Here is a 27,863-nt window from a genome sequence, read left to right on the forward strand (position 1 = left end):
TATGATTTGGGCCAGTAGGCAATTAACAAATACATGGCCTCCTCCAAATAGAGCTGGATGTTCATTGAGAACTCCTGACTATACAGCTCTGCCAAATCAAACTGATCTGGGAATGAAATTCAAGCTCCAGTGAAGATGTGCAACTTAAAAACACAAAGTAAAGTTAAACTATCTAATCTAAAGCAATCCATCCAAAGCACAGACAAACAACGATTTATGATCAAAGGTAAGAGGGTGTTTTAGAGAATATTTGGGCCACAACAGTTGTACTGTAACCTGAGAAACAGACCCGGCAGATGGTCTTTGGATTTAAGATTAGCTGAGTCATTCTTTACTGAGGAAATAAGCCCTGATGCTGTCTAAACTGCATCTGGAAAAACGAATTCAGGCAGCTTTAGTCTGAAGAATAAATGTGTCGCTCTGTTTCCTTATAAAGTTACATACTATACCACGCTATTGCAGCATCTAAAGGAATAGTTCACCCAAAAATGGCCATCCAAGATGTAGATGAGTTTTATTTATTTTCATTTTATTTATTTTTTCCATTGGAAAAGATTTAGAGACATTTAGCATTACATCACTTGCTCACCAGTGGGTCGTGATGTTTTTATTTTTTTATTTTTTTATTTTTTCAGCAGTTTGGACTCTCATTCTGACAGCACCCATTCACTTCAGAGTATCCATTGGTAAGCAAGTTATGTAATGCTACATTTCTCCAAATTTGTTCTGATAAAGACACAAACTCATTTACATCCTGGATGGCCTGAGGGTGAGTACATGTTTAGAAAATCTTCATTTTGGGGTTTAACTATTTCTTAAAAAACATCTAGCATATTTTTCACATGTATTGGATCAGTGAGTCCATGTGCACTGTTCATTTATTCCTCTGGTGCCTGAGAGTGACAGCCAGCTGAACTATTGTATTAAAGGCCACACTTCTCCTTGACTGTTCCAGATGGCTGGAAAAGCTTGTATCTCATCCCAAGAAACTGTGTCTGCATCAGGTCAGCTTGATTTGTTACACAAAGCAATTAGAATTATGAACTGTGTGTCATGAACTCAGTCAAGCATCTGAAGGTCAGCTTTTCAAATTCAGCTCTAAACAAGCTGCCCCCTCATATAGTGAGAGCTGATCAAATGTCACTGAGTAAATGTAAGCTAGGGAAAAATATTTATCACAATGGAAAGAAACCTGAAGAGTTATATAACATACTTTGCCCCCTGAAAAGTATTAAGTCACTTGATATATATTATTATTTATAAATGTATATATGTCTTATTTGTAATGGATATTACAATATCAAACCACGTGGCATTAATTTGAAAGAAAATAATCCCATTTTGAGGTTATCTGAAGCAGTGGTTTACAAACCTGGTTCCGGGGACCTGCAAAAGGGGTGCTAAAAAATTTGTTGTCAAATGAACATTTGAGAGAGAAAACAACTTTATTTTAAAAATAATTCTCATCATGGTACATAAAAAACTGCTTAGAATTTATATTTATTATTAAAAATGCTATATATACATTTGAACTGATTTTAAAATGTTTCTTATACATTATAATAACATATTTTAGACAACCATTTGTTCTAGTCCTCAAACCTGAGAGGAGTTCCATATTTAAATCAGAAGTTGGTAACTGTTTTTATGACTGAGTCGTATTAATCATCCACTCAATTGATTCTTTTTTATCACACTCATTCATTCAGGAACCAAACAACTGACTGTCTTTATAAGTGAATCATTAGAATTATTCACCTAACAGATTCTTTCAAGTGACTGCTATGAATGAATCACTGAAACGTTCACTGGTCATTGCAGACTCTTGCTGGTTTGTTATTATGGCATTAAGATATTGATCCATTTGAGGGGGTCAATGATGCCAATTAACTTTATGAAAACACCTGATCTAAAGAATACATCTTTAAAATACCCATTTGACAGGTCGTTCACCTAATTTTGGTAACATTTTCCCGATCAAATTGTCAATCTACTGTCATTTCTGCTCACGTTATACTACGAAAAAGGTCAGTATGCAGGAAATGAAATATGATATTCAGTTTGCTTGCTTAAGATAATAATCTTTTACCAGAGGACTGTGTTCTGTTTATTTTGAGTCGATTAATCATCTCTGCAATCCGGTTCTGACCGAACATGCTCAGTAGACTGTGGAGGCCACACAAGGTGACACAGGGAACCGAGAGAGAGCTAAGCTTAAATATTTAACAACCAGGACAAGATTCAGACAACCCAGTCTCTTTATTTTTTTTTATTTTTTTTTTTTTTTTTGTGACGGTGGGGGCATTTGAGTGAAGATATTAAGGCTCACTTTGTGCGCGTTTCTTTGCTGGTTGAAACACAGTGGTGACCTAATTTCTGTCTACTTTGACTCATGAGCTAGCAAATATGAACAAAGCTTCAGGTGTCCTTTGAAACCCCTCCAAATAAGACGTCTTATATTAGCACACTCATCTGACACGCTTTGAGGTTTACAGCACTGCAATGAAAGGAAGATAATGACAATGCCTGAGATCAAAGGATGACGATGAATGTGCTAAACAGTTCACGGAACAACCAGAAGAGGGAGACGTTCTATTAGAAGACTTGCATCTGGATGACGGCATTACATAATTACAATAACGTTGAATGATTCATTGGAAGAATGCAGTTAATTTATGCAAACTGACAGAATTGTGTCATACATTCTGTTAGTAAGGCTGAGGCTGTCTGCAGGAAAGCATCAACCATCTGAACACAGCCAGAGGTGAACATCGATATGTGATTGCAAAAAGGCTTTGAAAGCAAACTCACAGGCATAGTCTTAAAAAGAGGGTTATGCAAAAATAAATAAATCAATTAATTGATAAAATAAAATGCATATAATAATAATATATAATTATTATGCATCCATATATATATATATATATATATATATATATATATATATATATATATATATATATATATATCACTGACCTGCTCTCATTTAAAGGGATAGTTTACCCAATTGTGGAACATTAAAGAAGATATTCTAATAAAAATGCCTATTTTTTTTTTCTCCATAAAATGAAAGTCATTAAGCCAATGATGTTTTGACTTTCACTGAAGTATGTTTGACAAAAAGTTCAAAATATCTAATGTGTCCATACAGGTTTAGAATGACATGATGGTGAGTAAATAATGACAGCATTTTCATTCTAGGGTGAACTGTCCCTTTAAATCATCCCTTTTATAATGACGCTTGTGACCTTTTCACCTCTCATTCTCAATGGACACATCTCTATTGTTTTCAGCTCATGCAATTTCTGGGGCTTCTCTTAGCTGTATAAATAAAGCAAGTAAATGCACTCTACTGCATAATTACACTGTGTTTTATTCATAATTAGCAGAGTGACCGATTCATTCTGATGTGAGCTATGAATCACTGGACCCCTCCCCACTCAGAGTTATGAACATATGCGGGAGCTGTACCTCCTTACTGGGTGAGAAAAGAGACAAATGGTGACTGCATGAGTGAACACAGGGTACATGAGTGAAGGTTGGCCGGCGGTTCGGTGTACCCTGGTGTATTAGTACCGTCTGCTCACACACGCTCTTCAAAAGGGCTAAATGGTGTCCTGCCAAGTTCATATCTAGCAGTTGTCAGACAGCAGAGACTGGACTGGCCCCTTATGGGACATTTTTCTTTGTTTCCCTGTAATCAACAAAGGGTATCCTATGGGAGACCTGCCTATTAATATACAGTGAGCTAATCCATCTCTCCAATACAACATACATTCATGCTGCAGTTTCCTAATCAGTATGTACTGAGCAGCTTATTTCGAAAGAAAAACATTGCACAAAATAATTTAATGCCTCTTGTAAATGTTGACAAGAGGCATAAATAAAGGCTAAACAAATGCTGGCCAGTCAACCATGTTTTTTTAATCATATCTTTAGTTGGATTTTAATTAGTTTTTCAATATTCTCAGATTCTAAAGTTCTTTTGTAGTTCACTCCAGGTTGCCCTGAAAGTAACCACGATATGGCTGCATTTGAATTATACTGAATGCACATTATATTGAATACTGCATCAACACACATGCAAACAAATTTGCACTTTTAAATAATACAAATTTTGTTTACAGCCCAATATTCTACCTAAATGCCTATATGTTTTATGAAAAGAATCAGAATACAAAAATACTGATTTGAAAAATATGCATACTACGTTAAATGTTGGATTGCACATTTAAACTTCTGTAGAGCAACTGATTTTTATGGTTTTATGGCCTCCTTTGGATCATAAAAATCTATTTATACACCTCTACTCTGCTAACAAGTGTATATGTGTTCTGAAAGGTTTCAGAAATTAATGAAATGTTCCCGAATTACATGGAAGCTAATTTCCAAAATGATAGTAACAAACAAACTGTACAAAATATTTTTAGTGTACTTCATTTTCCATTTTGTGTTGATGTATATATATATATATATATATATATATATATATATATATATATATATATATATATATATATTCATTGTAATTTTTTTTTTTTTTGGTTAATTTTCATTGTAACTTTTTTCTCTTATTAAAAAAAAATGACAATATATTTTATTTCCGTAATGAAATACCTGTGCTTAAAGTCACGCATAAGAGCTAAAACGGTGAGGAGGAGTGTGTGAGCTCGGGGGTGTGGCTTCTTCTCACCTGTGTCAGGTGACATTTCAATTTGCTTACAACTCAAAAGACTGATGGCTATGTAAAGTGACCTGAAACAGAGTTTCACTTTATCGCAGAACATAACGTTTGATGAGTGTTCGTAAAACATACCTGGCATTTCAAACCTGATCAGAAGTGTTTCCACCCTGAGGATGACAAGTTTTGCACCTGTTTGATTCCAGAACCCCCGAGGGATTCCTTGAAAGAGAAACTGGAAGTTTGATTTCGGACAGGTTTTGCACGTAAGTGTTAAAGAGGACGTATATAACATTTTAATATCTACTGCATTTTTTAACCCTTGGAATTTTTTAAACCGCTTGCAAACATTGTTCACCTGCTTCTATAAAACGGGCTTTGTGCATTTAGCACCTGTATTTCGTCAGCGTAGTGTGTAATTATAAACATACGCGAACATTTTCAGTCATATTTATCACGTAGCCTATTAAATGAATTTTCTTGAATTTTATTGACATATAAACATTTGGGGCATCTACCACATTGGAGTTGCCCACGTGACTGTGTGCAAAGGGTGCGTTTAAGTGTTTTGCGTCCATACAAGCCATTGTTTTCAAAGTATTTAAATGTGTTGCTGTTGCTGTGGAATGGTATGCATGACTAACTTGGTTGACAAGACCAGGCCATGAGGTTACAGCCTACTGCTGAATGTGATACTCCATGCCCATTGATTATTCCCACAATGACATCTGATGCCTCTTGTAGTTCAAACTGGGCCTGTATTCTGGGTCAAAGATCTTTTGTTGTTTATCTTTTTAATTATATTGGGCTTAAATGGCATTTACAACCATTATCAGTCACAGAGACCCTACAGCCTGCTTTTTGCTTTGACATATTAACCAAAAGCTTGGACACGTTGGATTAGCATGTCGTTAAAAAAAAATGATACAATAACCCAAATTGAAGTATGAGAATTTTACATTGAGCAAAAATATTAAACAAGTCAGAGCTAGTATTTTAGCATCTATTCTATCTACGCAGTTTGTCTACAGTATGGCTCTATTCATTTTCTTAACCAACATTTATGTACTATTTTCACGTATGCATGCATTTTGGTTATCCCTGCGCTATCTGGACAAACTCATCCTATAAATAGGTTTTGTACAAAAACTAAATAAATAAAGATATGGAGACTCATAATTTTTATTATTATTAATGGTGAGAAGTGAGAAAGAAGTGAGAAATGTTTTATAGTTCATGTTTAGACAGCTGATTGTGAAACCAACGATCACATATTAGCCTTTTCTACCATTTCATCCATTAGTGGATTTCAAGACTGCATGACTTGAATTGAATCAGTGTTGTATTTTGCTATACATCTTGCTCTTATCTCAATCTTCCAGGAGCCTTACAGTGAGCCCTTTAAAAACAATTAACTGATTTGCAGTCAATATAACCTCTAATATAATGTTTACAATTACTTGAATTCATTTTTAAATGTAGACCTATACCCAATGGTACGATTACTGAGTCCCAACAAACTAGAGTTTAAGCAGTGTCCGGGGAAAGTGCTGTGAGCGCAGAGAATAAGTTCTCCTGCTTGTACATGCCTGTTCTTTGGGTGCTGTTCAGTGGCTTCCTGATTTAAACAGACCCCAGAAGTGATTTTATTTGAAGAGTGTTAAGTTGAAAGAAATGTATGTTGGTCTTAAAGGGCAAAAGAGAGCTTCCTGCTTTGTCTTTTCTTTCTAAATATCCCTTACAAGGCCCATTATGTTTCAAGCCAGGGTATAGATGCATTCAGCAGAAACACACTTCTTTGCCAGAATGACACCACGCTGAGTTTAATGATGAATGGCGTCATGCATCGGTAGTAATTGGCCATTCAGTCTAATGCTGCTTCTGGCTTTCATTGTAATGCTTTATTTTTTTAAAAAAAAAAAAGAGTGCTTTCTCCTCACTGTTGCCACTGGCCAGTTTCGTTGCTGAAACTGCAGATGCCCCCTGAGCAGAGCTTTGTTTGAAAACCAGGAATCAGATTTCACCAAAACTTGTAAAGGATGAATGATCGTTTTGTATTCTGGCTTGCACAGATGACGAAAGCAGGAGAGGGATGAGCATGATCTGTGATGTAGTTTTTAGCTTTGACTCTGGTTTTATACTTGAATATTGTCATTGTTAGCTATTAAATTATGTTAAGGACAATAATAATAATAGTAAAAAATAAAATAATAAGCCATGTATATTTGAAAGTTTTTATAAAAATTTAATACAAATATTAATTTATAGTCAATCACACATTAATTACTACTATAAAAATATTCTTTACAGTAAAATTCTAATATTTTAATAATAATAATGTTTAATGTGTGTGTATATGTTATCTATATGATAATAATCTATATCATATAATAAATATAAGACAGTAGCATAATAAAATTAAAAGTAATATATAACTAATTAATTTATAATTAATTAAACATTAATTATAAATTATCAATAAATTAAAAATATTTGTTAAATATTAATGGAAAATTTTTAGAATTTATATTATTGTTGTGTGTGTGTGTGTCTAATGATTATTAACTAAAAAAAAGAACAGTGTACCAATTTTTTATTATTATTATGAAGAACAACAACAACAATAGTAGTGTATATAATTATAGTGTAATAAAACAGTGTATAAAATAATAAAGCATAATGTATATTGTATTTGTATGTGTGTGTATATATATATATATATATATATATATATATATATATATATATATATATATATATATATATATATATATATATATATATATATATATAATAAATGTGTATTATAAATATTATAATATATAATATTAATTAATTTAAAATTAAACATTAATTATGCATTCATTATTAATAAATATTACAATATATTATTTATAATGCATATCTTGATATTTATAAAAATTATGTTGTGTGTGTGTGTCTTTAAGTAACTGTTTTAAGTTAATTGTTTTTGTTAATTGTTGTTCTTTCTTTTTATTTTTTCTGTTCCCTTTGAAGTGATTAGAGAGATACATTCTGTCTTTATCTTTCTCCTGAGAGAAGGACCTTGCTTCAGGCTACAACAGTGTGTCAAACAGACATTCTGCTGTGTAAAACTTGCTGTTTGTCCTTGAATGAATCCTCAGTCATCAGGTGAATGAGTCTGCGTTATTCTCCCTGAGCACAACACCTGTCAGGCGTCTGCTAGCTGGGGAATCACAGCTGAGAGAACAACCATTTCCATCTCCATCTATGACGTGTTCATGTGGATAAGCAAAATTCATCTTCTTAACAAGAGTGCTCTTTGGAGTGGCTTGCCTTTGGCTATATGCTGCAATTAATGGATGACATGCTGGTTATACCTTTGATATTGTCACAAAGCAGCATATCTTTGTCATCTGTTGTTTTTGGAATGGTGTCGTCTTAAGCATGGGGAATGAAGGCAATTGCATGAGGATGCGCTTTGAGGACTCTCACCAGATTGCAAGTGCTGTAAATGGGATTAGAAGAAGCCTGGATTGGATTTGAAGGCTGATCTAGCTACTTGAATCACATACTGATAATTTCTCTGAGAGCATTCAGCTCCTATTAGGAGTATTAAGGCCATGGTCAGACTTAAATTGAGACACATTTTCTATTTAATGGCAAATTAGATGTAACGAACTGTAATTCACAGGACCCAGAGCGAGTTTGCTGTCCCGCTGCTCTTTTGCCCTTCTGCACAGCTTGGTCTCCGAGGGGCCAGAGGAGAGGAGGGGGCCCGGTTCATCTCTTGCTTTGTGTGTGTGTAGTGGATCAGATCAGGTGTCCTGGCACTGGCCTCTTCTCCATATCCGGGTGCTGAGAAAGGCCTGTTTGTTTGCGATTTGGGCCTGTGGCACCAAAGAGACAATGAGTGCAGTCTCTGTAAGGACAGGGAGGGAGAGCTGAGGGTTCGGGATCAGGGGGTATGGAGCACCAGGGTCCTTATCTCCTCCGTCTTCATGAGCACTCATCACCGGAAACACAGATGTGCCTCAGGCCACCTCTATGGGGCGGCACAGACGGGAGTGGGTGGAACGCTGTCACCTCACTGGGAGTGTGTGCACACGTTTTCGATTAAAAATACATTTGCCGAACAGGTTGGCTCGATCAAGCAGAACTATTTTAGCTTGTCATAGTTTTGTGACTCACACTGAGCAAACAGTGTTAAATATGTGCAAGTTTGTGGTGTTCATCATATAAACCACTGGTTTTGCTTGAGGACCAAGGTTTTATGTTGGACAGTAAGTGGCATCCTGATTCTACATTTGTTTTTTGTACATAAGTCTTTAAAACTTAAAAGAAGAAAAAATATTTTACCACAAGCTACAGTACATAAGTCAAATATGCAAAATTATTAACATGCATTTTGCAGTTGCGTTGTTGTTGTTACTTTTATATAGAAAATATTTTAAAAAAATTATAAAGTTGTTTATTAATTTTTTTTATTATTATTGTTAGAAAAAGTTAAAAAGGTTATTACATATAAATGTCATTTTAATACAGATGTTTTATTCTTTTTTTTGTTGTTGTTGATTGTATCTACTGTTAAGTAGATATGTTTCATTAATCTTCATATTAATGCTTAGTGATTTTATATAGATTTTATAGGTTTTATGCATTCATTTTATTATTAATATCAAAGTAGAAGTACATTTCTTTTATTATTATTGTTATTTTATGTAGATGTGTTTTATTAATTAATTTATTATTATTATTGTGTATATTGTGTATAATTTTTATTATTATTATTATTTATTTATGTGTTGTTGGTATTATAATTTCTTATTAATAGTTTATTAATTATTTTTTTTACCATCCTAACTCATGGATCCAATACTGGGCCAAATTATTAGTATTAGTATTTTTCATATCGCCATGTGACTGAATTTACTTTTTTTTTTTAAATAAGAATTGAGCAGTCCTATCTGTCCCTAAATGTATGGTTAGGTAGTTGGATTTTATTTGTGTTTAGCTTTTATTTTTATTTTTTATTTTTCTCACCACCCACCAGTTCATAACTACCGATTTAAATTACACTGAACAGCTTTATCCTTTATATCCTTACTATTTTGTGGTCTTAGTTCCTAGTTTGTTATTGTTGCAATTGACGTCTCAAATGTTGGTCCATGAGTTTAATTTGTATTTACTAAAGTGCTTTTCAGTGATGTTTTCAGCAATGTGATTGATTAGAGTCATTAGACATGCTGTTGAACTCATTTTTGTCCTCCACCTCAAATTAATCAATAGAATGTGGGCTGAAATTGTTGGTTATACTTTTTGCTTGGCAGCATGTGGGATGAGATTCAGTACAAGGCCTGAGCTTGGCAAGAGATGTGTGTTTACTGCTTCAGATGAAAACAGCAACAGTCTGAGCTTTTAGAGTGTTGTGACCTTTCCCCAGCTTATCTTAAACAGAGCGAAGTAATTGTCATTGGCCACCGAAAGGGTAATATTACCTCCGTTTGCCGTGAGGTTTATTCAGCGCCAAGGAGACAAGCGCCGTTTTATTCGCCATTAAGAAAGAAAAACGATGTTCTCCCCAGAGCGATGTTCATTTTCTGTGAGGGTGTTTTGTGCCTGTACTGAGGTGTCATGTGAGCTGGAAAAATGGTCTATCAAACCTGAATAAGAAGCCTGAGAGTGATTCAAGCTTCATTGATGTACTGAATGCATCATTACTTTTCATTTGCTTCCACATGCAGACTCATCCCACATCACCTTTCGCCTAAATGGAAGGGCTTTTTTGTCCCCCGTCACTCTCACAGACAGCAGTTTGCGTGTTTATTCAACTCTAGCTCATTCAAATGCAGGCTGTGTTATGGAAAGGTCCCCAGATGCACCTGCCTCGTTGGTTTCTAGCCAAACCATCGACACTAGCTGAATAGGATGACTAAGCATCTGTAATCTGGCCTGTCATTTACATCCTTGTTTGTCTCATGCTGCTTTCTGATCCTGCTATCTATATTAATTTACTATGATCCTTATCCATGGCTTTCTTGTAGGATTACACGTATATAATTACCATGGTCAAGCTATCTGTGACCGGACTGGATACCAAAATGGGCACATTTGTGTTACTTTCACACCTGTGAGAACTTTTTATGTATGCATGTACTGTATGTATGCATTTATTAATTTATTTGTAGTTTAGTTATAGTATAGAATATTTTTTATTATTATATTGTAGTTTATTTACGTATTTATTTGATTATTTTAATTTATTTTATATTTTAATTTTATTTCACTTGCATTTTAGTTTAATATTTATGAATGTATTTACGGAACATTTTCATTTATGGTTTATATATTTAGTTATTTATTGGTTTATTTTATATATAATTATATTGTATTTTATGTATGTATTTATTTTAGAGTTTTATTATTTTATTTGACTGTGATTTTATTTTTTATTATTAATGAATGTATTTATGAAATTTGTCTTGACGTAATTATTTATGTTTATTTTAGTTAAGGATTGTCTTTGATTTGGGTCTTATTTTTTACACTTATTAATTTATGGTATTTATGAGTTTATATATTTAATGATTGTATTATTTTATTCATGTAATTATTTGATAATTGTATGATTTTGACTTTGATTTTAATTAATTAATTTGATATATATTTGATTTATTTTTTTGATATTGCATTTTTATTCATGTATTTTTTTATTTTTATTTATGATTTTCTTTGACTGATTTTATTTATTCATGAATGTGTTTACAAAGTGTATTTATTGACATTTATTGATTTATGATTTTATTGATTTATAATTCATTTGACTATGCTTATGATTTTACTGATGCTTAGTCTGATTTATATAATCTGGCCTAATGTAATATGGTTAATAGTCAAGATGACTGGATTGGATACCAAAATAGTCACATTTATGTTCTGTTTACACCAGTGAGAACTTCTTACACGCCTATATCACGTGTTGGGCTTGAATGACCATCTCCATGGTTTGGTTTTTGTGTTGGAACATTATGATATGTAACTTAATCTGGGCTGGGATGTTCTGTAGGCCTACAGGATGAAAATCAAGGTGAAATCAGATTCTTAACGTCCCATTTCCAGTCATTGTGTCACTGCATGCCTGTTGGGTGTCACATGTATACACCTGTCCCTCAAGACACAAGCTCGCCAATGAGATTGGAAATGGCCTGCAGCCTGCTATAAGTTTGTTCACTTCTGAAAAGGTTAGGAACAGAGTATGGATCGCAGTCATGTTTGCACTCCATTACTCCTCAGGCGAGAGCAACATTCTCTGCAGGTAGAGAAAAGCAATAACGGTGACTTCGATTTTCAACCTGACTGCTTTGAGACTCAGTCTAGTGCCTTAATGCCCTCCACCAGGGCAAAATCACAGCGGACCCTGAGAAATGACAGTCATTTCGGCTGAGCCTGAAGACAGCGCGTACCTGCAGTGGAGGTGGCCGTGGTGGATGGCAAGGTTGTGGGTGAATTATACCTGTATAACTTTGAGTTATAAGCTGGTCGGGCTTAAAGTTTTGAAAGAACCATTCTACACCAAGGAATTTTTTTTTAAAGGCAAGTCTATTCATAAATATGAATGTGGGCCGTTTTGGAGACTCACGTAGGCTTTTAAACTCTTCTTGAATGTTTTTTAGTTGTAAGGTCAGCAGTGAGGTCAGCCTAAGGCACTTTTTGGGAGCATCAGTCTTGATTGACAGCAGCCATGGCCTGGCATAGCAGACCTTCCTCTGTCAGCCACATTATGCAGGTATTAGAGTGAGGAAAATCTATTTGGCTTTTTTCTGCCTGGGCTGGGGTGGCAGCATCGTAATTCCTTTGGGTAATGGCCATAAAACTGATTTATGGTTTTTGATGGCTGAAGTTATACCCCAGAGCACCGGAACCTTTTGTTTCATGACTGAGGTGTCTGAAAGTTTTAATGCCTTTGTCATGCAAAGAAACCAAAGCTTTTCTAACCAAATACTGCAGTTATGGGTTTCTATGCACTGTGAATAAAATGTGAAATTCTTTTGTGATATGAGATTTTAGGGATAAAACTATGCAATGGTGAAAACTCTCAAGGAAACTGGCACACAACTTAGTTTGCATTGGTCAACGATGGATTGTATAGGCCTAGGCCTAGCACCTTGTGACTCAAAGTATCTATGATCTCATTTATGATTTTTAGTAATTTGATTTGATTTATGAATGTATTTCTTTGATAATTTATATTTATGGAGTTTAGTAATTAACACATTTATTTTATTTGCATTTAATTTATTAAATGCAATAAAATAAATTCCTTCGTATTTTTTTCAAGATTTTATTTATTTATTTAAGATTTTTATTCATTTTAAAAAATTGGACATTGGACAAAACTGGTCACCACTAATTTAACCTTTTCACTTGTCTCATTTTAAAACAAGTTAATTTTTAAAGTATAAATTTTTTTTTATACTTCTTTATTTTAAATTCTTTATTTTAAATTTTTAAATAAATATCTGCTTACAGAAGCTGCATGCATAGTCATAAAAATAGCAATTAGCTGTTTAAATAGATTCAGATGCTTCCCAAAAGTACTTAATTTCAACTACCATATATAACATTTCTTCTTTTTAATGCATTGAAAAGAAAACATTTACTTTCTCATATGGAAGACTACATTATTGAAAGAGCTGTTTTGACAACAGGGTCACAATATGTCTGTGCATCATGTTGTGTTTGAGCCTAATGAACTGGCCTTGCTTTGTGTTCTTGTAAACAGGTGGCACTTGGTGATGCCAGGATGTTAGAAGAGATGTCACTCAAAGCCAGTCACCATGGAAACACCAGAGTAGGTCTCAGAGGAAGCGATGAAGACAGCGAAGAGAAGCAAACATATGTTGATCTGAACCCCGAAAGTGGTCTCTACCTACAGTCCTCTGAGACCTGCTTTCCCACGAGAAGCTCTCAACTGCATGATGATTTGAATGAGCTCTCTGATGAGTGGTCGTCCATTGGAGACTTGAGCCAAGATGCTTCCTTCTCCCTCGAGGGCTGTGTCAGGTGAGTAGCTGTCCATGAGTATTGGCGTCCTGTCTGTATAACTGATCTTTACAGATTGTTCTACCTAATTGTTTCTCATTGGTCCATCAGGCTAGAGAGGAGGTGGATGCTGTGGTATGAATTCAAGAAAGAACTCTCCTGTTTAGACGACTGGCTTCGATCAGCTGAGAAAATAGCAGCTTCCCCGAATTCCAGCCATGTGCTGTATGTTACAGCAAAAGAGGAGTTACAAAAGTATGAGGTAATGAGACGTTTGGTCTGACTTCAGTGCTATTAGATGTTCAATTTATGACTGGTAATATTGTCCAAAATTTTAATTTTAATTTTTACCATTCTGAATGCAAACCCCAAAAATAGTTGTGGTTTCTTTTTTAAAAAGAGGACTTTTAGATGGTTGTTGACCACAATTGTCAGAATTAAAGTAAAAAGAGACCATCTCCAATTAGTCAATACAGGTGACTGTTGCCGAGTGGATGCCAGCCAGCGTTTTGACGCTTTCTACGATGTAAGTGTAATCAACGACACATAGACACACTTACAAATGCGCAGACATTTACTCAGAGTGTCTAGAAGCCTGGGACCCTTGCCAGTGAAGATATATCACACCAAATGGTCGTCAAACTCCTTGGCTCTCCTCCTAAGCACCATTACGCCTCCCTCTGTCTTAACCCCTCGCACTACTTTCCTTAAATAACCTGCTTTAGCTAATCAGAGAACTGGTGGGATGTATTTTTTTTAGTTTGGAGGGAGTTACCTCTTAATCGCATGATCTCACTGTCTGTTTTTGTATCTCTTTCCAGAACCTGCGTGCTGAGGCCAGGATACGTTTAATCCAGCTGGACGGACTGACCAAACTCTGTCAAACTCTGGTCGGCCTGTTCAGAGGTGCTATGGGCGCGAGGCTCGTAGAAATGACGAAGGACTGTGGACAGCGCTGGGATCAGCTCAGCAACACTGTGGAGACAGTGTGCCGCAGGTTGAAGGTATATAAAGACCCTCAAACTGCTCAAAGTTGTCATCTTTTAACCCTCTTGTGCTATTGGGAAAAATTTTATGTTTTGTTTTTTTTCGATTTTTTTTTACACTTTATTGGAATGAAAGTGAAAGTGAAAGTCGTGACATTTGTCAAGTATGGTAACCCATACTCGAAATTGGTGCTCTGCATTTAACCCATCCAAGTGCACACACACAGCAGTGAGAAGTGTACTACACTTGGTAAAGTTTTTGACACTTGCTATTTGAACACACACAAAAAAAAACGTGGACATGAAAAGGTTAAAAAGGTTAAATAGTCCTTGAAAAATAGTCACATTTGTACTTTTCGCAGTCAAAAATGACCACATAGGAAATGAATGGGAAGTGAATTTCATTTATTGGAAATGTTTTGGTACTGTACCCAAAAAATCTTTTAGAAAGCCCTTTTCTTTTCTTTTTTTTTTTTTTTTTTTTTTTTTTTTTTTGGAGATATCAACCTCAAATTTGGAGCACAACTTGTTTCGGTTTATGGCTTGTGATTTTTTTTTTTTTAATCTTCTTCCATACATGGACAGGATTTTTAAATTGTCTAAAATGCCATAGTTTTGCATTAGGGGTGTAACGGTACACATATTCGTGCCGAAAATTTTCGGTATGGGTCTTTCAGTTCGGTACTCATGTGTACTGAACAAATACATTGTCTTAACCACTGCACGAGTGGAACTTCATTGGAAACTTCCAGTTTTATACATGGTTACTTTTGATAAGAAACTAAATATCTTTAAAAATATGTCCTTTTTTTCAGGAAATTCAAACAATAAATTATTTTTGATTTTTGATGCTCTTTGATGTGTAGCGAGTGACAGATCGCTTTATAAAAGCCTCCATTCAAACGTTATAAATGCTCGTTATAAATGCTCATTATAAATGCATGATAAATGAAGTCTAGAGAAAAGCATTCCAACATGCAGTCTGTTATGAAACGAGTTATGAGAGGCACTGTGTAAATTAATATATTTCAACAAGTTAATTTAAAAACTGCATTATGTGCAATTTACATGTTTGCATACCTTTTTTTTAAGCTGAGTGTTGCTTTATTTATAAAAAAAAAAGTAATTTAAGTTTGGGCTCTGTAACTGTAACCTTATAGTAGGCCTAATGTAAAAGGGCTCACTATAGTTAGACTCTAACTATAGTTAGCTCTGAAGTTTAGTTCGGGGTTGATTTTTATCCCAACTTGTGTTTCAAATTTGAGGCCAATATATAATGGCTTAAGACTTTTGCACAGCACTATATATTTATGTTTTCTTATTTATTTTAACAGTGTAAAAATGCTTTCAGTTCTCAAAACATAATTTTTTGCAACTGAAAACCAGAAAAAGCACGTTTTTGAACGATGTTTTCGTTGCTACTTTCTCTCTTGCCCCTTTCCTGCCTTCATTTTAATCCCATTAACTCTTTATCCATACAGCCTTCTGCCCTGCCTGCGTTCATCTTACATAATTCTGTCCTTCCAGCTGCAGTGACCCCTGTGCAGCGTTGGTCTGTGCTCGAATGCACTGGTTATGCCCCCCTTACCATGGGCTTCTGTGTCTGTGTTTTGTTTATGCCATTTCCACTCCCTGTCTGCAACATTGACATCCTTGTTGTAATTTTGATGTGTCTCCTTGTCAGTCTGTGCCTATGCTAAAAACAGCATCAGGGTGTAGACGGTCAGACAGAATCATGCTCTGTTTGTCTGTGTGTGTGTGTGTGCGTGCAACAGCATTTCATCTGCCAGAGGGAGGATTTTGAGAGGCAGAGGGAAGAAATGGCAGTGTGGCTGGCTGATATGGACCTCAGGCTGACTGAAGTGGAGCACTTCTCAGGCAAAGACACCTGCTCGAAGATGCACCAGCTTCAGGTACCTTCAGGAAACAAGGATAGACCGATTTGTCCATGCATTTTTTTTTTTTTTTTTACAAGTGCAGTTCTTTTAAGTACCAAGTACAAATCCCAGAAAGGCCAAGTTGGGTTGGTCTTATAAAAAAAAATGCCAGGCCACATTTCACCCAAAAATTACATTTATGTATTTAGCATGAAGAAAATAAAGCCTACTTTTAGGACTATTAAGGAGGAGCTATGCTATAAATACATACATAACAATTAAAATATAAAAAGAGAATTAAATTAAGTTTTATTTTATTTTATTTTTTATAAAATTATTGTATCAAAATATATAATTAATAATTAATATTTTATTGTAACAGTTTGTCATACAATAATAAAAAATGAAATTATTTAAATGACAAATTAATATTTTATTATAATTAACAGATTATAATAGTTTAGAATAATATATGAATACCTTTGCATTTATTTAATTTATTTAATGTTATACATAATCCTCATTACTGAAAAACTACTGTTGTAAAATTTACATAAGCTTTTACATTGTGACATTTTAATGGCCCTAAGATCGATCCTCAGAACTTTAATGGTTCTCACCCTAATGAAAAACACACTTGCCAGTAATAATTAAGTAGTTCTGAAGACCTTTGTTAGGTGGTTCTGATGTGTTCAATTAGGGTTAGAACTAAACCCTCCAGGTTGTGGCCTCTAGGAATGGAATTAATATCAAGGAAGGATGTATATTGTATATGATTGTTAATTATTTTTGTGTATATTTGTCTCTCAGGGGTTTCAGGAGGCAGTTGGAGAGAGTGCAGGTCGACTTAACGATTTGCTTCAGCGTGGAGAAGAGCTGATCCAAAGAAGCGAGCCGGGTGATGCCCAGGTCATCGAGAACCAGCTGCAGGAACTCCTGCTCCACTGTACCCGTGTCTTTCAGGGCCTGGGCCATCTTCATACGCGCCTGCTCAGCATGAGACTGGTATATATCCATGCATGTGCACTAATTAGTTCCAAGTGTGAAGAAAGTTTAAAGCCTGAAACATTTCTCATAGTCTCTTCTGGACTCGCAGCTAATTCAATTGCACCATTATATCTGAATAAAATCAAGGTGTATATATAATCATTTAAACTCATTTGCCACCCAGAATATTGGCTGATTGTATTTCTACAATAGCACCGTTACTTATAGCCGGTGTTTATGGTCAATTCTCCATATGTTTTCATATGCACAGTTGACTATGAATCCATGAAGAGTTCCTTCTCTCCCCTGATAGCTTTTTTATTTGATCATTTATTTTGTGTCATCTCAAGTTCACTTGCTCAGAGCAGGCCTGTTGCATTTTTGGTAAAAAATTATCCCAAGGGAAAGCTACTTAAGCATCCAACTTCATATGTTCTGGTAGAAAAGTCATGAATACAACCCCTGAATAGTTGTCTTGTAGCCAAGCAGCCGCTGCACAATACATGTACTGTCCATTTGAACAAGTTCCTTGTGTGAGCCTTTGTCTCTTTAGGTCCAAATGTATCATGTAAAGATATGCTAAAAATGTAGCATGCTTATGTTCTTTATGCTGTTGTCAGAGATAGGATGTGTATAGAGTCCCACATCAGACATCATAATGAATTACCACAGCATATTTTCCATAGCTCAGAAGAAGCACACAATGCTTTTTTTCCCACACTTCGGATCAGTATGTTCTCAGAATTTCCATAATGTTTTTTGTCACACTTAAAAATTAAGAAATTGATGATTTAATGTTTAATATACATATTCAAAATGTGTTAATGTTTCAAAATGTATATATATTCAAAATATATATATATATATATATATATATATATATATATATATATATATATAAATTTTTTTTTTTTAATTTATATTTATGTGTGTGTGTGTATGTATGTATACTTATTACCCCCTTCCTCTTAAGTAAGTGCCTTTAAACTAAATTGTAATTCTGAAAATTGTAATTAGATGAAAATGTTGAATTGGAAAATGTTTTAAGATGTTTAATTTATGTTTCTTGTGCTATGGCAGGTTTTTGAAGAGGACTGGGCTCTGTGTGCTCCTGACTCTGGCTGTCCGTCTGAGAGTATGCTGGAGGATGAGTGCATGGCGCCTCAGTCTCAGGCCTGTCTTCATCAGTCCAGTCAAGATCACCTGGTTCTGGAGTGGGACCCTTCAGTGGACATTGGTGGTTCAATCTCCCATGATGACACAGACTCGTCCTCCTTCAGTGCAGCTGCAGGTAGGGGTTGCCTGATACAATCCAATGGTTCCTCCAAGCAAAAATCTTCATATTCATTACTTATAAATGGGGCCAATGGTAATCATGAAATGTTGGGTGGTGATTAAATGACTTGCGATTAATTGTGTTTTACTGTGTAAGCTTGAGACACAAACCTTGAAGTTGTTTTTTAACATTAAACTTAAAATCATACACTGAAATGTATAGCAGTGTTATTTTAGTATTATTTATATACTACTATGTTAATTTTAGTTCAAGTTTGTCATATTGCTATGTAGTTTTATACCTATATAGCCTTTTATATATTTTTTCAGTTTCAGTAATAGTACTTTTAGTTAAAAAGAAAATTGAATTAGAATTAGAAATGTCGCCTTGTTTTCCATTTAATATTTCAGTTTTATTTCAGTTTTATTTCAGTTACCAACTTTTTTTAAGAGGTCCACATTTTTTTTAAACCTAGCCAATGGAAATGTTACATTGTAGTAATATTGATCCATTTTTGTTGTTTGCCGTTCATATATTGGTTTTGTTATTTCTGATGCTTTGAATATATTTCTGTCCTGAATTCATCACTTTCCTCACAGCATTTCAAGTGAATATTAAAATAACGTGAAACTGGAGCGTTTTGCATTCACTATGAATATTAACACCTTGTTTATGCTTTCGTGTGCATGTGGTGTGAACCACCGCAGGTGCTGCAGAGGCATTTATGCTTCACGTGTGAATTACAATCAGGTGATTATGTAATAATCATGAACCCAAACAAGGACAGATGAGTTTTAGGCATTTCATAGCCCTTTATTCTTTGTGATTGCTATACATTTCTAGCAGGTCTCTAAAACACAGGAACTGTAACTTTTACCCATCAGGAGCATTAACATTTTCTTTCATCCTCTCAGGTGTGCCTTGCACAGATGAACCAGCCAGATATCCTCTGAGGAGGAGAGTCTACATGAGGCCTGTGGACTTGCAACCTGACAATGGTGCTGTCAGCTTAAAGCAGCCAGTAAGTCCATCTGACAGCTCATACTTCATCTTGTACTTATTTACATTATGGACCAAGAAACCACAGTCCATTTTATAATGTGTAGTATAGTGTATCTGTGTACATTTTCCATACAGCAACGAAATGTAATTGAAATGCAAATGAGGGGATTGCAGTTTTTTCGGGGGGCTTCCAACTGAAAAGATCACAATGTGGTCTCTGTTTTTGTATGTGTGCATAGACGTAAGCACACGTGTGCCTGCACATGTTGTAGCATGCAGGGTATGTAACATGCAAATAGATGGTAACAGGTTTGTGTTAGTTGGTGTGTCTTTTTTTCTGTATTGAACACAGCTGGCCTCAGATATAACTTTAACACAAATTAACCACTATTAAATTATTAACCATTATTAAAGTGCATTAAAGCAGGGGCTTTCAAACTAGGGTCAAGGACCCCCAGGGGTGTGCAAAGAATTCTATGGGGTCCTTGGAAAAATGTGTAAAACTGTAAAAAATAAATAGGATTAAACAAAATAAATACATGATTCAAATAAATAAATAGAAATAAAATCTAACATTACTGTAATAGTATTATAGTGAGTAGAAGAACAATGAAAAAGAAGAAAAAAATATGGTGAGTAGAAGAAAAAATGTAATTATGTAACAATGTTAAATATTTTACAATAGTATTTTACACTTGTAATTTTAAATGTTTATAAAATGAATATTATAAATGTTATAAATATTGTAATTGTTGTTATAACTTTATAATATATATTTATGTATATAGACATCTATACAATATGGTGGAAAACCACTAAACATTTAGAGTAAAACTATAAAAAAAACACTTAAACACATTAAAGAAATTTTAATAAAAAAAAAAAACGTACAGTACTATAGTAAGTAGACATAAATGTAACAATGTAACACAATAGAAATTAAATATTTTCCAAATCATAATTTATATATTTATGTTACATTTATAGATTTATGTTACATTTATTTATTTATTTATTTATTTATTTATTTATTTGTTTGTTTGCTTGTTTTGTTTAAATTGCATGATTTTGATATGCATGAAAATAAATAGCTGCCTTTTAAATTTTCGGATGGGGTCCTTTGCACAAGGATGATCATATTTGGGGGTGCGTGGGATCTCAAAGATTGAAAACCCTACATTACATTAAGATGCATTTATTTTGAAAGTAATGTACTTTATAGAAGCAAACCTTGATGCTAAAAATGAACATGCATGTGTGTATTTCTGTAATGTAGGTGAATGCTGAACATAGTTGCTGTGTTTTTCAGGGCATCAAGAAGAGCTTAGAGTATGCGGCCCCACCCCAGACGCCGGTGCCAGGTAAAGCCGTGGCTCCTGATTGGTCCGTTTGACTGGTGCCATCCACTGAGGGCAGTGTCCCTCTCACAGCTTAATCACTCGATAATCATAGAAGAGCTGCTCTCAATTTGGCTTGTTTTCTAATATCCTTGAAAAATAGCCAAGAGCCACCAAAACCTTGATTATGAGGTTCATGATGGGCAAATATCTCAAAACTTTTCAGCCTTTCTATTGTGATTTAGCCCATTCAAAGCAGCAACTAATTTTCAAATATTATATCTGTCACTTAAATCCAGGAATTAGTCCATTTTTTTTATGGTATACATCTTGTCTAAAACGCATTCAGCTTTAGGAATTTTTTTTCACAGCATATTCCTGATTTGTTTATGCTAAGAGACTTTGCTAATATCTGTTTTGCATGTATGTGTTGTGGATCCAGTCATCAGAGCTGGTGAGCCTCAGTACACCAGACCATTTAAGACTTCCAAACTTGAAACTAGGTCTCCTGAGCCTGTGACCTTCGACCCTGAGCGCATCAGCGCTTGGCTGGGGCAGACGCATCAACTTTGTTCTAAAGCCGTCCAGACGGAGCATGATCCACAGGTATATTTTTGCTTGGTGTAATCACACAGTTTGAATGTTTTTCCTACAACCCAGGAATGTTTTTTTTTTTCTGGGCCCTTTGATTAGAGAGGCCTTAATAAGGTCCCATATTATACACTACCATTTAGAATATTGGGGTCAGTAAGATTTTTTGTTTGCTTGAAAGAAATTCATGTTTTCATTCAGTCATATTTTTATTTGATCAATGCATTAAACTGATCAAAAGTGACAGTGAAGTCTTTATAATGTTTTCTACAAATAAAACTTCAATTTCAAATAAATACTGTTCTTTTGAACTCTATTCTATATAGAAAAAAGTTTTACTGTTTCCACAAAAATATTAAGTAGCACAACTGTTTTCAGAATTGATTATAACAAATGTTTTATGAGCAGCAAATCCGCATATTAGAATGATTTCTGAAGGATCATGTGACACTGAAGACTAGTCATGATGCCATCACAGGAACAGATGATCTAAAAAGTATTTTGAACGGTAGTGTATATAAATGTTTAAACTGCTCCGTGAGTGATGCTACTCATTACACTGTCTGTCAAAAAAACGTTTAATGGCTCTTGTAGATTGCTTTTGACATTAGTTTGATGTCAATATTATTGAATTTTCAGATGCAAAGTAACTGAGATAATAACAAATGTCAATCAATCACAAAACAACATAAATGGCCAGCTGCTGCTGCCTGTATGTTTATAATGAATTACAGATCATAAAATCATTAGATTTTCAAATAGATTTAATCGCCATTTATATAGCCATTAATTATAAATAATTATATAAAATCATTGAACTTCTCATCAATGGAATAGTCTCACTAAATGTCAAGATGGAAAATAATTTTATACATTTCATGTGACTTGAGTTTTAGCTATTGATGTTTAATAGATAAATATTCATACATGAATTATCTTCCAGTGAATTCTGAAAGACTGAGGCTGCAGAATACACTGCTTTAATTTTATTATTATTTTTTAAACCTGAAAATAATCTTATGCTGATAATATAATTTTAAATGGGTAAAAATAATAAAATAAATGGTGTTAAATCACAAATGCACTAGTGTGCTTTTGGGATCTCACTGTATGTTTTCTACACTGCACTGCACTACAGCCGTGTTCATAACTTGCTGATTTTGTTCTAGATTTGATTTCTGCTTCATCAGTGCGCATATTTAGTACTGCAGTCATAAATGCAGAATGGATGCTCGGTGCAATTGTGCATGGAGAAATTTTTGCCAAATCTCATTAAGACTGGACTGCAGTTGCAGTCTGTGCACATTATAACAATCTCTCCTCTGTTATGGTCATCATGCTGATTTTCCGCCATTAATAGTTGTCACATTGACTTGCTGAAGACCTGTTTACGGCCTGAATGTGCTGTTCATATCTATATTCATAAATCCATCATATTTATCAATATTTCTGAGGGTAAAAGCTTATTTTAGAGACATCATAAAAATAAATGTTTACAAGGAATATGAAGCACATATTATTCACCCATGCTAATTAATCCATCTCAAATGAATCTGTACCATCTTGACTTAAAAAGCTCAGTGCTTCTTTCCAAAACAGGAGTGGGGAGAGGGGGGCGACGATGGTTTCTGGGAAAGCAAATCCTCTGCACTGATGCAGAGGCCGATTTGCCTGCCGAAGCCTTGGAAAAACCTCGATGAAAGAGAGAGAAACCATTTCCATTTCAAAGAGCCTCTTGTAATTTCTCGGCGCTCATGGCTAATTGGCAGCTTTACAGGGATAGGAAAAAGACCCACTGCTCTAACAGGCTCTATAATGGCTGCTGTAATTGTAGGCACAAACATAGTGAGGAAAGGGCCAAGAGCGTCTGTGTAATGTGTCACACGAAAAGGTGGATCTGTTGGTCCCATTAAAGGACTCAAAGAATGAGAGCAAAACAGAGAGCACAAAAAGACAGAGCCGCCTTGAACCTTATTAGTTAATGGAGCCCGTCTCTTTCGATTTACAAGCGCCTTTTGTAGCATAGCAAAGCTGTCACATGTAGTGAGAACTCTGCTGTCCACTCTTTGGCAATTGAAATTGTTTGTTGCTTCTGTGAATCTTTATAGCCGCGCTCCACTTTTTCATCTCTGCCATCCGGGAAGAGAGGAGGGAGTTGAGTATCAAGAGAATGTGCTCCCCCAGAGATGCCCCCACCCACAGCGAGCTCCGCACACGTGCTCCACCCCCCGCCCATCCCCGTCATGTGACCTCCAGCATCACTCTTACCAACGTCATGAAGACCCACAGGTATATCTTGCTTGCAGACACGTACGCCCCTTCTGCACAAACACCCTCACACGGTCACAAACACCATAACTGCTTTTCTGATTACATGGGGTTTCGCGAATTAAAGCCAGACCTGTTAATGTGTAGCAAATGTGGTGCCTTGCATGATTTTTATGATGTGCTTTACACCTCTCAACACACCCCACACATAATTGTGTTTGTAATGTGCACCGGTGACAAAGAACTGGTAAACAATAGAGTCCCTGCAGGGCTTTGTTAATCTCAAGCTATTATCATCTTGTCCCTCTCTGTCACTAGAGGCAGCAGGAGAGACTTTGTTTCCCTGACTCTTTGGAGGACAACACCCGTGCAGAGTCGAGTCGGTGAGAAAGTGTTTTCCTATGTAGACGTCATTGAATTTGATAAATAAGCTTGTTGATTTATTTTGGTAGGCATTATGCATTTTCTTGTGCTAAATTGCACCCTGACAAATATATATATATATTTTTTTGTGCTGGAAAAACAGTCATTAGAAATGTAGTAGCCTTCAAAAGTTTATTTTTATTTTTTATAATTATTAACATAATTCAACAAGGGCTCATTAAATTGATCAGATTGATCATTGATAAAAAATGTTTTTTGAGAAGCGAATCAGCATATTTGAATGATTTCTGAAGAATCATGTGACACAGAAGAATGGAGTAATGATGATGAAAATTCAGCTATGCATCACAGAAATTTCATTTTAAAATGTATTTAAATAGAAAATGGTTATTTAATTGTAATAATATTTCACAATATTACTGTTTTTACTGTATTTTTGTTTAAAACAAAAAGCAGTCTTGGTGAGCATAATATACTTTAAAAGACACTGAAAAATCTTAACCCCAAACCTTTGAACTGTAGTATTTCTTCAGCAGAACACATTTTATTTTTTAATTTATTTTTTCCTTTGTACAATGAATGTTAATGGGGTTTAGTGTTGTTTTGTACAACGTTAATGATATACCCAAGATTCTTACCCTTGATTTGGGCAGTGTCCAAAAAAGGCACATTTAAGGTCTATTGGACTGCAAAAATGCAATGAGAATCATTTGACAAAGTGAAGTCATATGCTTCCCTGACCAGTGAGGCCAATTTTGTCCGAGAAATCAATTTAAATGGACTTAAATGTGAAGCAAGGACACCGATATTAGTTTTGACTTTAAATCTTGCTTAAAGTTATTTTCACATTACTATGAGTGAATGCTGTTCACAGTACAGTTTCTTTAAGGTCAGCCTTGGCTCGTAGAAATGTTTTAAAGCAGTTCTACCTCACCAATGCATACCAAACTTGAATTGTGCAAATTACATTTTGATTTATGCCAAGGATGTCCTAGCTCAGATCCTAATTAAACACACCTGAACCAGCTAATCAAGGCCTCCTGGATTACTAGAAACTGTAAGTGTTTTAGGTCAGGATGGAGCTAAGCTCTGCAGGAGCACTATACAGATTTTTGCCAACTACTACCATAGAAGAGACCTGTAAGAAATCTGTTACTTTGGAAAAATGGCCTTTTATCATGATGTATTTCTGTTTCCAGTGACCTATGTGGACCGGAGGCTTCTGCTAGCAGCTTAAGGCACATTGGCACCTGGCTTTTGGGGCCCCTGAGGTTTTTCAATGTACGAAAGGCCTCAGCACCACTGCTTGTTCTCCTATTTGCCCTCCTGCTTGCTGTGGTGATCTGGCCCCTCATCTTGCTCCACGATACCTCGTGCCATCGGTCCAATACCCTGACCCGCTCATTTCACCTGGCCCTACGTTACAAAGGACCCCCTCCCACCTGAGGAAGCAAGCAGTAATGGCAAACAGTTTAGTAAGCACACATGGAATTGTTTAAGGTTTCTTGTAACATTTCTATGTAAGCATGTGTCACCTAGTATAGCAAGTGCACTTAATTCTACTTTGACACCAACTTTCCCACAATATAAGAGTGAATCGTATAAAACGATTTGAAATGATTTGACAGCTCTGGAAGCAACTATATTTAACACTGCCTTGTTGAGCACGCTTACTTGAATTTTTGAGTGACAGATTAAGCATTTTTTGGCAACCAAGTATTTATAGGTTTGTTAAAAAATTTAAAAGCATGAATGAAGTGTGTGTTTGTGTGCATGCTGGCTTTAAGATTTTGTTTGTTTGTTAAAAAAAAAAATAGCAGAAAATTTTGTAGAGTTAAAGTAAATTTTGTACTGAGAGAGAATACACACAAACATTTCATACTGTGTAACAATATATAATATTTGATCAAGAACCATTGTATTGTATACCGTAATCACTGTAATGTTTTTTTTAAGGAAGGGCATTCTGCACTGTATTTATTAGATTGCATCGGTCCAGTGAAGAAGACACACAAGCGAGCTTTAAAGCAAATCCTTGTGCTCATCAAGGAACGGTTTTGCACTGTTATCCACTTTTTATGACTTGTAAAATAAAAGAGATGAGTGAAAACAAGTGGCTGGCTGTGGATGGTGACATTGGAATGCGTGTGGATTGACACGCCGTGTGATTCTCATTGGGGGGAAGCAGTCAGTGTCTTTCTCTGTCTATCTGGCTTGCTGGACATGCTGAAAGAGGTTTTTGTGCTCCTGCCAGAGATGAACACTCGCAAAGATTATGAAAGAATGTTTCAAATTTAATTAGCACACAAATGATCTTCGCTGGAAATGTCTGCAGATGGCTTTTCAATCTCATCTTGATCCATTCAGAGCTCTTGGGAGTTGAACTAAAGTCAATACTGCAGAAAATGAAGTGTTGTGTGCATGGGTAAGCAAGCCTGCCTTTGTTTGATGATGAGTTTATATACTTGGCAAAAACAGCTCCTCAAATTGAACCATATACATCTGCAAGCCTAGAGCCCATAAACCGAGAGCAAATAAATTCTGGTATCCATCTGAGGAGGACATGGATTTCTGTGGCAATAAAACCTTTAGAGGAAATACACTTTTCTGAACTCTGCCTGAAGGTGCTGAAGGTCAGTGCTGCTGTTACAATATCAGTAATTGGTGATATTAAGAGCATTTGGATTGGGTGGAAAAGGTCTATGAGGTAATAGTTCCTATGAAAAAATGCAAAGGAGTTAGTCTTTATATAAAACATGCATATGAATTTATCTGGGCTGCAAAACTTGCATGATGTTAAACCAAATGTGACTTTTTTATTTTTTTTTTTTTAATGAGTGTAAATACATTATTTTGGCTTCTGACTCACTCTTGATGTTGCGGTCCAGAAAGAACATTTTGTTTGTGCACCATTCAGCTGCAATATGGACGAAGACCCAACAATTTGCATTCCACTGCTTTTCATAATGTTAGTAACACCATATCAAATGATTATACTGTATATCAGACTAAAATTATAATATATTATTAAAAAATACTATGTGGTATGATAAAGTTGTGGACATTACAAAGTTATCAAATTACAAATATAAAAAATGTAAAATTTGTTAAAAAGCTTTTTTATATAAACACAATGATTAGCTGTTGTTTTCAGATACCATTTCTGTGTCCTGCCAACACAAGTGGGCAAAGACACTCATGTAACTTAATGAGATAGCATGGAGCTAATCGACAGGCTTGGGCACCATTGGCTGGGACCTTGGCTCCCAGAACCCCCCTCCCACACAGCAGGGCTCGGTCAGAACAACACCAGTGATTGAGACTGACAGGCTGTGCGCTAATAAAGAGATTACACGGAAATCCCTCTGAAGCCAACACTTCAGGACAGCATTCGTTTGGATATCTAGAACAGCTGCACCTCAAAGGTTGTCCATGCGTGAAGTTAACATT

At 35.2% G+C, this 27,863-nt stretch overlaps 1 protein-coding gene across 1 annotated transcript; it reads left to right on the plus strand.

The window, feature by feature from the left end:
• The first annotated feature begins 4,675 nt into the window (after positions 1-4,675).
• LOC109103540 (nesprin-2-like) lies at positions 4,676-26,526 on the plus strand. Its single transcript, XM_042771304.1, is given in 14 exon segments — positions 4,676-4,947; positions 13,446-13,726; positions 13,817-13,967; positions 14,527-14,709; positions 16,467-16,604; positions 17,379-17,573; positions 18,636-18,846; positions 19,746-19,852; positions 21,143-21,194; positions 21,613-21,776; positions 23,870-23,904; positions 23,906-24,050; positions 24,348-24,412; positions 25,613-26,526. Coding segments are annotated over 13 exon segments (1,953 nt in total). The 5' UTR covers positions 4,676-4,947; positions 13,446-13,466; the 3' UTR covers positions 25,860-26,526.
• The last annotated feature ends 1,337 nt before the right edge of the window (positions 26,527-27,863 follow it).

This window comes from Cyprinus carpio, chromosome A15 (genome assembly GCF_018340385.1).
Source record: "Cyprinus carpio isolate SPL01 chromosome A15, ASM1834038v1, whole genome shotgun sequence".
NCBI classification, from domain to species: Eukaryota; Metazoa; Chordata; class Actinopteri; order Cypriniformes; family Cyprinidae; genus Cyprinus; species Cyprinus carpio.